We start from the raw sequence: 12,052 nt of genomic DNA, 5'->3' as shown, positions 1-12,052 counted from the left end.
GGGTGGCAATCGAGGGATCAACCTAGGGTCCGCATGAACTGGCACCACAGGGAGCGAGGAGGGGGGAAAGGGGAGGGAGGGGGCGGAAGAGAAATCGGGGAATCACCTATGAACTATTCCCTTGAGGAGATTAACTAAATCGCCGAGACAAAGATTCGCTGATTTCATATTGATCAGCTGTATAATTAGCTCGCCGGTATGCCAGTTCTTATAGTATGGAATTGTGCGAATCGGGGTGGCCTAATAATAAATGTGGCATATAGCACTCGTCAAATAGATCGGAAACGGTCTTGCACTATTTTAAATCTCGAAACGTTCGCTCTAAAGCAGTGGAAGTATAGCTTCCAAATTTTTAAATGATTTTTCACCCTACTCCACGAGATTTTGAGAGTACGATAACAGAGAAAATCATTTGCACCCTGCAGATGCTACTCCCGCTTGTGTACGATTCCCTGTTTCACATAAATGCGTCCACAGAATGCGACAAGTTTCCGATCAAGTGAAATCACATAATTATAAAATTTGGCTGTATTATTTTTATTTTTTCATAAATAAAATTCGATTAACTGTAAAAAAAAAAATTAAGCTAAATTAAAGACGGGAATGAGTTAGGCTTGGTACAAAGGCATTACGAGAGAATACCTGGTCATTGATGGTCAAATATCTTTTTTTTTTTACGAACAGAAGAGATTAACATGAATATAGAGATGGTAATGTCAACAATGGAAACAATATATTATTTTCTACAACCAAGGCTCTCCTTCGGGACATATATTCGAGGTTTGTGGTGTCGTGTGGCTCTCGCAATACACGTGAACATGTATATACGATGTATATATACATTTGTATATATTTCTTCTTCATACATATATTTCTCCTCTTTGAAATTGTACGTTTATTTTACACGTGGAATTAATATAATTAATAATAATATGAATAATAATAATAATAATAACAATAATTATAAGAATAATAATGTACATACTTTCACCGTTGTTGTTTACATAATCATGACGGTAATCAGAATCATGCAGTATAATTGATCATAATTATTACATAATTAGTACAGGTTTGCCAAGTGAGAAACACCGCTGTTGAAAAATTTGATTCGCTTGATTTAATACAAATGTGCATATCCGGATCGATTCAAGACACGCGATTGCGGATTTGTGTTGTCCATTTGTTACGCCAGGGGATCATACGTTTTAACAACTGTCCTGCCTGTGATCACTCGACAAAACAGCACATGCAGTAACGATGATAATAATAATTCGAATAATAATAATTAGAAAAATAATAATGATGAATTCGAATAACTATCCTTCCCCCTTCTCGTTCTCCTTCTTTCGCTCTCTATCTCTCTCTTTCTCTCTTTTTCTCTCTATACACAAGTGCACAATTATTTACATAATCAATATAATGACAAATTCTAAGGTGCCTCTTGAGCGCATTTTAAAACTTGTGGATTCATCTGGAAATAATCCAGGATTATTTGGCACATCTCAGTTTCTTGCGTCCTTTCACATGCGGTCTGATACTTGGCACGATATTGAACCGTCATGCATTGATTGGCTCTTACAAGATTGATTTTAAATAGCTAAAAATGGAGATAACGACTTTTTTCACCGAAGACACATCTCTCTACGTCGCGCGTCCACTTTTACAACTGTTTCACATTGAATTTAGTGTATCTATCTTTTTTTTTCTCTCTGGATCGACTAACATTACGGTTGATCTAATCACGACACAGTAGCCCACAATCTCTATACGAACTGACGACACATCTTGGCCGAGTTTACCGGAGCTCTTAGAGTCATCGAGAAAAAGAAAAGAAAATACAGAAAATTTTTTTTTACCTTTCGACAATACAATTATTGCTAACGCAAGAATACCTGTAAGATATACACACCGCGCATTTGCATTTACCGAATAATTTCCAATGAAAAACCACAATGGTCTCTCTCTCTCTCTCTCTCTCTTTTTTTCTACTACACATTTTTTTTTCTTTTCTATTTCGCATCGATCCCTATTTCGTAGCGATACAATGACACAGATAAACACCTTTTTACCCTATTCGATCGCGTCGCGTAATAATCGCTCCCTGTAAAAAAACATTCAGGAGAAACAATCGTTTTTTTTTATGCGAAATGTCCAAAAGCTTGCATACCGAACCACAGTCGAGCCTAAGTCTATTGCGTTTAACGAATCTACGGGTTCGAAAACACGAGTTTCTGCTTTCTAAACAAACACGAAATTGTTTCTAGGGCGAACGGTAAGACGTTAGCGAGTTTCGCCTTCTTCGAGATCGCAGATCGGTTTCCCCTTGCGTTCGAGGAAACACACTGTTCATCGTTATGCTTGTGGGATCGTCGTTTTGGAATTCCTTTTCTTTTCTTCCTTCATAATAACAGCTTCCGCTCGGTTAGATTAGCAGGACTGCCAAAAATTTCTAATCGAAATTTCACGTGAGAGAAACGTGCGTGACTTTCTATGATTCGTGTTTGCGAAAGTTCGATACGCATGTCGCGTGATGCATGACTGACTCGCGATAACGTAAAGGGAATTAATTACATTACGCTAGATTTCGTAATGCAATCACGTTTTAATACATCCGCACGTGCGCTACGCTGGGTGCGGAGTCTTTTTAAAAAATCTCGATCGAAGCTTCATCACTTATCAAAATTTATCAAAACGTATATATGCGTGGATCATAGAAAGTTACACGGGGCTTTCACGATGGTTCCCGAATTAGAAATTTTTCACCTTTTGGAGGTCATCAGGTCAGGTACATTTCCTCACGTAGAACGGGCTAATATGTAGAAAGAGCAAAACGCTCGGCAGATGTGCTTTGGCGCACCGAGAGGATAATACTTTTTTTCTTTGTATCGCGCATCTATACAATAATATGTTAACCGCTTGTCAGTCATGAGAATGTAATCGTAAACACCTCGGAAACCCGACGTACGAACGTCGGAATTACCTCGGGATTACATCGGAAGTGGGCTAAAATTGCAGCAACTCCTGTTTGAAATTTAAGCGTAACTTAAATCTAAACTTTTCGGCCGATTATCGTCCGCGATTTGATTATATATTCGCTCAAATTCAAAACATCGTTGTTGCAACCCTGCCTCGATGTACGAACGTTTGCCTTATCACGGTGATACGTAAACATCATATTCCTTCTTTCTGTCCTTCTATATCAAACGTAAGAATCTACGTCGAAGAATAGTCCGTCGCAGAGGTATGAGAATTTTTTTTTCTTTTTTTCGTAGAATATATTCACTCTCTTCCATCTCTCTTCTAGCTATCGTTTTCCCCCGTGAGGATCGCTTCCGATGAATTCTCCGTCTCATTTTCATGGCACCAAAGTAACGACACACGCGGAAGACTCTGTCAGGCGAGTAGTACTTGCAACAGTATAACCGGGGAAGATTTAAGATTTGCGTAAGAAACATAAAACTATGTAACAGGCACCTGTAGAAGAACCAGTTTCTCCGAATTCCCATTATCGGACGTTGCTTTGAAAGTCTCGCTTGGAAAATTGCGTGAAAGCACTTATCTTGCAAACAGATACCGCGATACTGGCCTTCGATCGTCGTCCTCGCCGCCGAGACACGTACACACGGAAAAGCTCGTCTTAAGCGCGTGGCGATTAAAACCGCTTAAGTTACTGAACCCAAGACGCAGGCACCCACTGAGGCTCCCTCTCGAGTGAATTGATCTCCGTGAGAAGCTGATTATACGCCCGATCTGTATCGTTATTGAGGATAAGCATGTCGAACAGATGGCCATATTTATCCTCCATCTCACGAGCTTTCTCGATTATATCTTTCAGCTCTTCTTCCTTGAAGCTCTCGTTGTTCTTGATCCTCTTCTGCCTCAGCTTCTCGAGGCTCGGAGGCGCGATAAACACAACATACGGCTTCAGATCCGAATTTCGCAGGATCTTGAGACTCTGGGGATGTAGGTTTAAGACACAGATTTTCCCGGAATTAACCACTGTTCTGATGGCCTCCACGGACGTGCCGTAGTACGCTTTCTCGTACTCGCCGTGCTCGACAAACTTCCGACAGAGGATATCGGACTCGAACTGAGCACGAGAAATGAAGTGATAGTCCTGTCCATCGACCTCGGAGTCTTTTTTCGGACGACTTGTATCTAAAAATAAAAAAAAATATGTTTAGATCGGTTGTAAACTAGTATATATATTTTTATTAAAAAATTATAAAGTAATAAATACACGCAGTAGAATAATACTTACGAGGAATTGCTGCGGCAAAACGTTCGCTGTCTTGCATCAATCTCTGCCTGAGTTCGTGTCGTCCGATGTTAGGTGGTCCGATAAGTACAATTGGCCTCTTGTGATTCGCACGGGGATAGTATAAGGCGACCTCCTCGTACGTCAGCACTTCCTCGCTGTCGTAATCTGCGAGAAAACGTTGCGTCTCAAGGATAGTACTTAACAATTTGTGACCGATGTCTAAGTCGGTCAAAGTTTAAGCTTTACACACCGTCTATGGCAGTTGTCGCGTAAAGTGGATACCCGTCATCGTTGAAGTTCCCACCGAATTTGTTTCGTTTCTTCTTCTTTGGATTTTTTCTCGCGCACAGTAGCGTGCTGGACTTTTTCGAGCCTCGCACCGTCGACTTGTCGCCGGCTATCGTTTGCTTCATGGACTCTCGTCTGTACAGATGAAATAAGAATAAAGTAATAATCAGGACGAGATGGTCAGATATGGGTGTTTATACTTCTCTAATTATAATTCAACTCACTGATGTTGAAACACTCTGCTGGGTATGAGACCAGCCAGTGTCTGATCCTCTTCGCCTTCTCGATATGCTTGCCACCAGTTAGGATCCTCTTGGGAAATTACGTGGAGCACATCGCCCTTTTGAAAACTTACGCCCAACTCTCTGCACGGTATGTATGGGTCTTCCTCGGGATCGTAATCGAAATGCGCTCGTATGTGTATCTAGATGCAAAATGGTAAAGGGGCTTTACGGTTACAAATGTCATGTTATATCCGCGCAATAAAGCTGGAACAGCCGCTTCCTATTAGCGCCGATCTATAGATAATTCCGTGCAACTCGCGAGTATCAATGCCGCGTCGTTAAGGTAAAAGAACAAACGTCGCAGTACACATGTATATGACATTTGCTTTTACATACGTTCACGTGCGTTAGCACAGTCAACGTAGGCGCACCGGACAAACTTTAATTAAGCGGATGGCAGAGTAAGTTAAATGATATTGATTTTTCCGAACTACAGCCATCGAAATCGTAAAACAGACGTTCAAATGTAAAACGATCAATGTCAATTTTATCTCGAAGGACAAATGTCTTCCAGCTGACATTTGCCCTTTCACCTCCAACGCCACCACCGCAATATCGATTGTTCCAGTTTCGAGATCCACGGATGCGGTAGTCCACGTTTCCAATATGGAGGATGTGCTAAATATATCAGGATACGTGCTTGTACATGTCGTACCTGTGTCGTGTCTTCTCTCCTTAAATTATTTCTGTGGCTCGTCGGTGCCGGAAGTACCAAGAACGTGAGGCTACCCTGCATACCGGCGAGAATATCGCAGACCTCGTTGACGGTCTTGCCGCGCATCTCCACACCGTTCACCTCGAGGACCTCGTCGCCCTCGTGCAAGAGTCCCGACTTGTCCGCCGCACCGCCGCGTACGACACGCCCTTGTGAGACAGATAAATTTTAATGTTACGCTTTTCTTCGACGATTCGAAGAAGATAAGATCACACTATAAATATGCATAAACCGCCCGTATATTTTTAGGACAGAGATGAAGGAAACGGCAATTGTAGCAGTGCACGTGAATGCATCCTCACCTATGATTACCGCGTCCCCTTCGTTTCTGACGGTGGCACCTAGAGGCTCGTTAGTTTTTTCAATTCGAATGATTTTAATGTTGTCGACTACTCGGGAATCTTTCCAACTGGACGTCGGGCTGGGCGGACCGCTGGGTGGCGAGGACGACGGGCTCTCCTTCCTTTGTAAGCCCTCCACGTATGAGACGATAGAGTCGTGCGCCAGAAGCAGAGCTTCCATGTCGTAACTTGTTAGAATACTTGTTAACTCCTCCACGGCGGCTATTGTTTCTGCTCCGCCGACACCTGTTGCGGTCGACGACGATTGCCATTTTTCAAGGATATCCACACACTGGAACATCACGCCAGGACGTTAAAATTATGATATTAAAACAAGTAAATAATAACACGTGTATTTAATGCACGAGAACTGAAATACGTTGAACAATACATTATTTAAAAAAAAAAAACATAATATAAATAGTTTCTAAGTACATACATTCTGTGACACTGGAACGAGATATCTGTCATTTAGTTAAACATTGTGTAATAGTGACAACAAAGGTGAAAATATTGTTGCCAAAATATTTAAGAAAAAATAAGTTTTTTTTTAAATTAGCAAATTTTTGGAATAACTTTAAACGAGCACATATGCATAAATAATGGATTACACGGTATCTCTTTTGTGATAAATTATCAATTTCACGTACATCTCGCGCTAAACTCGACGCGTCGTCGGCATGATGTTTGAAAATCTTGCTCGCCCTTAGCCGATTTTTTAAAGTGTGACGAGTCGCCAGGGCGGACGCGAATCGATTCTGCACCAAAAGTGTCCGGACCGCCTCGAGCTCGGCCTCAACACCTGGACCCGAAATACCGAGAGCACCTGAAATATTCCGCAGTTGGAGCTGCAGCCTCTCCAGCGTAGCAACGACCTCGCCGTACGCTGAAATATGAAAGGTATATACTTGTTAGAAACTTCCTTACGGAATCCCGTGCTGTTGCTTACCCGCTGTTTATTTACGCTACGCTAGCAGGTTGTAAAGGAGGGACGAGAAACTGTATTTAGTAGCATCCAATTTTCAGCAACTTCAGAATTCTTTAAATACCGCTGCTGCGTTTGTAAGTTTTCGTGAAATTAGACGCGAGCCATTTAACACAAACGAGACCCAATGGGTATTAAAATTCTTTTAAGGCAACGAAAACGTAACACGAAATTGAAAAAGCTTAGATGCAAACACATAAATGTAAAGTGCAAAAAGCGCTATTAAATATTTTTTTCAACCGAGTCTATTTGCGTTTTTCTTTTTCGATTTAGAGAAAGAGAATTGGGAGAGCGTATTTGAAAAAGAGAAATTACTTACTGAGCGGCCTGGGGGGCTCCTCCACCTCTTGGACTGCATTAGGAGTGGCGTGCGTGACTCGACTGACACCGGTGGTCACCTCGTCCTGTGCGTAAGCGAGATTTTCTTGGCCACTGAGGCTCGTTGCGTGGCTCTCCAAAGCTTGGAGCTTTTTAGAGCCACGGAGAGAATGGCTGAGCATTTCCTGCCTCTCCTCCTCATCTTTCCGTTTTCGCAACTGCTCCTACAAGTGCGACACAACCAGTAAGCTATCCATTTTCCTTTATAAGATATAAAAATGTTCATGGAAATTCAAATCTCACGCGGCAGAATAGGGCTCTTCGCGTGTATATTCTGGAGACCGTTCAAGATATCGAAATCCTATCCGACGGCTCCTCACAAAATATTTCACATACTTTTCAGAAGATCATATGTTTCTACTTAAATATATTTTAGATGCGATAAGTGCAAATAATAAAATTATTTAAAACATACGTAAAGCTGCATCTTTATCAAATTCAACTTATCGTGCTTTTTTGTAATCTAATGTGCAATATTTGTCTCTAATTTACATTCTAAGGAACAATATATGACAAAATTTATTTTGAGAAAATAATATTTCCATCCAAAACAGGACATCGTCCTAAAGAAATCTTACTTTATTCAGAGTTATTATAACAATTACGCTGGAGACTGATTATGCAAGAGACTGTGAAATAATGTGCCGTGTAAGCAACAGTATGTAACAAGTGTCGCAAATACATACGGTTTGCTGCAAAATTTATAGGCCGCTCAATGCGGTTGCAGTTCGCAAGAAATAAGAAGTTCTTGAATGATAAGAAGTTCAAGAATCAATTGAATCTCCTTACGAATATATACTTGCTCATCAATTGTTTCGAGGCAGCTTATATTCAGAAAGAACAAGAAGTTTTTAATCCCTGGTGTCAACAGGCAAAATATACATCAATGCATACCATACATTCTACATCACGTATTTAAATGTTTGCTTATATAAGTCATGTGTTTTGAAAGTGTTTTAAGCAAAATCTGTTTCAGTAAGAAAAATATCTCTACTCCACACAAATCTCGTAACTCAATATTTTATAAAAACCGAACACGAAAGCTTCCGTTGTAATTTATTATTTGAAAAGTTATACAATTATATTATTTACATAAATATTAATAAAAAAATAATAAAATATTTAATGACAGAGATTTTGCCAATCGTGAGAAAGAATAATTCTCAAGCTATCACAATTTATAATTAAAAGTTTCTGTATTTTATTACAAATTTATTGCCGATATGTGCAATGATGTAGCAAAGTTTGATTTGTAACATGTTTTTATCTGCCTGATGAATCAGTAACATCTACTTGCGATCAAGTTACATGAATTTGTCATGCTATGTCGTGTTATTCCGCGATTCGTGATTAACGCCCACCGCTGTCAGCTGATAAAACCATCGTTAGTCAGTTGCGTTCCACTGTGAAATTGCGATGGGTATGGCAAACGCGCGATAAAGAATTGTTTATCTGTAATATTGCGACAGCTGGCAACAAGGTAAACGACTCTTAATTTTATATAACGAGCGTCATGTTTTGCCGCACGAATGCTATGAGAATAGAAATATTTTAGTGAAGCCCTGTTTACTGCGGCAGTGGACGTAAGGTTTCCTGTGGAACCCGAGCTTACCTTCTCGCGCAAGGTGCTTAGACAACACCAACAGCAGCTAACACGGAACACCTAAGAAGTGCTATGTATATGTGTAAAAAAAAAAATAATTATGACAATAAAATAGATTCCGGGAAAAACCAGTGTTTTCAGTCGCTTATATAAACCTGGACGGTCTCTGAGCAGCGCGGTATACCTACAATCTGTTCCAACACATAACTTTATCTTGATAAGAACCAATTTATGGACCTTCGTGAGTGGAATAATAAATAAAATTGAATTAAGGGGGAAAACTTTAATGCTTTATTTTAATGTACGATGGCAATTCTTAAAAATTTTTTAACAGCAGCATACACTGCAATCGAAATGTCAAAATGTAAATTGAAAAGAAATGTAGATCGGACATTCGGGCGATGCCCTGCTGATATTAAACTAATAAGATTAATAGAAACAGGAAAGTAAAGAAAGATGTATTGAATATGTGGGACACCTGCTGCGATGTATCTCGAGATATTAGAGCAACGAACGGAATTGAAAGTCTGAAATGGGGTTCCCCGTCTGCTTGAGGCAGATCAAGAAACTCAGAGGTCAGGGAAGCTAGGAGCTGTACAGAAAGGGGGGAAAAAAAAGGGTGACGAAACAGAGCTGAAAGAAAGCTGAATGCAGCAGGCCTGCGGAGTCCACCCTACGTCTACGCCTATCGAAAACTTCGTAACGCTACACTTCAGGCATGTAATCTTAGACTATTGCGGGGGTTCTTTACATTCCAGACCGCACTTGACTTAAGGCAGGTAAGAGAGCGGTGGTGTGAGGATTCCATAAGATAAACACCACTCGCGCGCGGCTCCGGCGACGCCAGTCACGTAAGGGCTTCTGGCATTTCTCACACTTACAGATACTGAGATTGTATGAATTTCAAGCGCGCCGCATGAGTATATCCAGGTCTCATCCGTGACTTTTCCACGACGAGCTCCTCTCAATTTTTAACAGTTCAATGAAACGAAGTTCAACAGGAGCGAGAAATTATTCGAGCGAGACGTCGACTTCGGGGGGTTCACGCCGCGCACACTGGTCTCAAGAAGGAGATTTTTTTTTTCCTTTCGTTGACTTACAAAACTTACAAAACTTTTACCAACCATAGAATTCTGTGGGATCAGTTTTCACCCAGGTACTAATTTTAAGTTTAATACAGTTTCTGCCGTTAAATTTTTGATAGTTTAAAATAATATTTAATAAGATCTTCCTACATTAAAGTAATGTTACTTGAATTTTTTTAAGTAGAAGAAAAATGTAGAGAAAAATTCTTAAAAGTGTGAAAAAGTTTTTAATCACGGAAAGAATGGTTTTGCTTAAGTACTTGAAAATTTAACTGTATACAGATGGATCTGAAAATAATTTTAATAGATCATTAAAATAATTATGATATCATCGTGTTTGAACATCCTTTATAATTATTTCGATAGCCCAACAAAATTATTTTCAGATCTGTATACAGCTAAATTATTATAGATGCTTCGGCAAAACTGTTCTTTCTGTGTGTGAGTAAATTGTCATCCAGATTAATTAATTAATATTAACATGTGAAAAATATAAACAGCACTCCAGTTTGTTTTTGGTGTCACGTGTGTGCCTCGTAAATGCGCGCCGAGAGGAAACGGAGTCAAAAATTTGCCCCCCATTGATCAACGTCCGTTTAATAATTTTCGAACGCTCGTTAACGCGCGTCCCGTTAATGCGCCTAATTAATTTCCGCTCGCGCAAGGTCGCGTCGCGACCCATTTGTCAATCGAACTTTCGGGGAGGGGTTGGGCGCGGGGAATTCGGAAACTGTGCGGCTGCTGCTACGAATGGCGCGCCGATAATAGCCATTGTCATCGGCTCGCCAATTTCCTGCGCAAATAATAGTCATGTGAGTTGTACGTCCTTTTAAATAACGATCTGTCATTCTATCTGACTTCGTTACGCAACGACGATCTACTTGCTTACGTGCCCACGATTACGTTAGCATCCCTCGCGGGTTAAGGGCTGACCCCCCCGGTAAAACCCTTAGATTTTCCCGGGGCCCGACGAAACGCGCCCATTAACAACTTAATCCGATCGCGGGGCAAAAATCGTAAATTTCAACGGAGGCAAGAAGCGGCAAGTTTTATCGTCGCGATGAAACACACAACGGCGGAAGCGGCCTCGTGCCAGTTTACGAGCCGGGCCGGCGATATTACGCGGTCCACCCCTCTTCGGTATGCAAATCTCGTGTCTCGCGCAAAACTGCGCTTCCTTTTTACGAGGAATGTTTACTCCGCCGAGCAAAACCGATGCGTCTCGCGGCGATTATTACGGTGTTGAACACGTAAATTTATGCGCAGCGAAGAGAGATCAAATCCAAAAAAAAAAAAAAAAAAAAGAATAGCGGCCTCGATATCAATGGCAACAAGAAAAGGAGAAGCGAAACGCCTCGTAACACTTACCAGTTTTGGGCAATTTGCGTATCGCGGTTGTCGATTACGTTGTTTTCTCAACATACGTGACTTCGGATCTTAAACAATGACTTGGAATGTGTGTTAAGGTGTACACATATCTAAGCTTGTTCCTCTTTTCTTTCTTTTTTTTTTCTCCTTACGCGCCGATACTTACGTTCCGTCACGTCCTCCGAAATTCGACGCGAGATTGATGGCGTCCGCGCCTCTCGAATGCTCATCATGCGTGCTTACGTGACACGGTACAACGCGGGAGTGCGAGAGAGAGAGAGAGAGAGAGAGAGAGAGAGAGAGAGAGAGAGAGAGAGAGAGAGAGAGAGAGAGAGAGAGAGAGCCGACATTTCCACGTCTCTTACCTGATATTTCCTGATAGAGTGAAGCTGCTGTTGCGTCGGCTCGGCGTTGGCGTTATCGCTCGTCTCGACATTATTGTTCTGCGTGGAGAGGCGCAGATTATCTTTCGGCGGCCTGGCAGGTGCCCTCTTCTGATCGCGAGGCGGGATGGCAGGCTTGACCCCGTTGAGACCGGCCTAAAAATCCATTCCGAAACAGCTCGTATTAATGGTGCCCACGTGCCTTACGCCGCGCAAAACTACTCTCTGCCAAATTTCCCAATTTCTTTTCGTTTCGCATTCCTCTCTCTTTCATCGTTACTTTCAGACACAAACTATCGGTATACTTTGATCGAAGATGATCGAAGGTGCTTCGTGGAACCGCGGTTTTTGCACGCGGAAG

The 12,052-nt window shown here is 41.3% G+C and overlaps 1 protein-coding gene across 3 annotated transcripts in view; it reads right to left on the bottom strand.

Moving 5' to 3' along the window:
- Positions 1-758: 758 nt before the first annotated feature.
- LOC105839139 (MAGUK p55 subfamily member 5-A) overlaps positions 759-12,052 on the bottom strand; it is a 68,424-nt gene continuing 57,130 nt past the window's right edge. For 2 of the 3 annotated variants that reach the window (XM_012685222.3, XM_036284013.1), the window contains exons 10-18: positions 11,674-11,847; positions 7,194-7,416; positions 6,540-6,775; positions 5,851-6,181; positions 5,489-5,697; positions 4,774-4,973; positions 4,512-4,684; positions 4,262-4,426; positions 759-4,158 (exon numbers count right to left, since the gene is read on the bottom strand). In XM_012685222.3, coding sequence (XP_012540676.1) covers positions 3,668-4,158; positions 4,262-4,426; positions 4,512-4,684; positions 4,774-4,973; positions 5,489-5,697; positions 5,851-6,181; positions 6,540-6,775; positions 7,194-7,416; positions 11,674-11,847 — 2,202 coding nt within the window. In that variant the 3' untranslated portion in view covers positions 759-3,667. The remainder of the gene's footprint in view (positions 4,159-4,261; positions 4,427-4,511; positions 4,685-4,773; positions 4,974-5,488; positions 5,698-5,850; positions 6,182-6,539; positions 6,776-7,193; positions 7,417-11,673; positions 11,848-12,052) is intronic. The other variant, XM_012685223.3, reaches the window with a different exon arrangement.

Source organism: Monomorium pharaonis, chromosome 3 (assembly GCF_013373865.1).
Source record: "Monomorium pharaonis isolate MP-MQ-018 chromosome 3, ASM1337386v2, whole genome shotgun sequence".
Taxonomy (NCBI): Eukaryota; Metazoa; Arthropoda; class Insecta; order Hymenoptera; family Formicidae; genus Monomorium; species Monomorium pharaonis.
The sequence above is the reverse complement of the archived record's forward strand: the minus strand, read 5'-3'. Positions and strand labels throughout refer to the sequence as shown.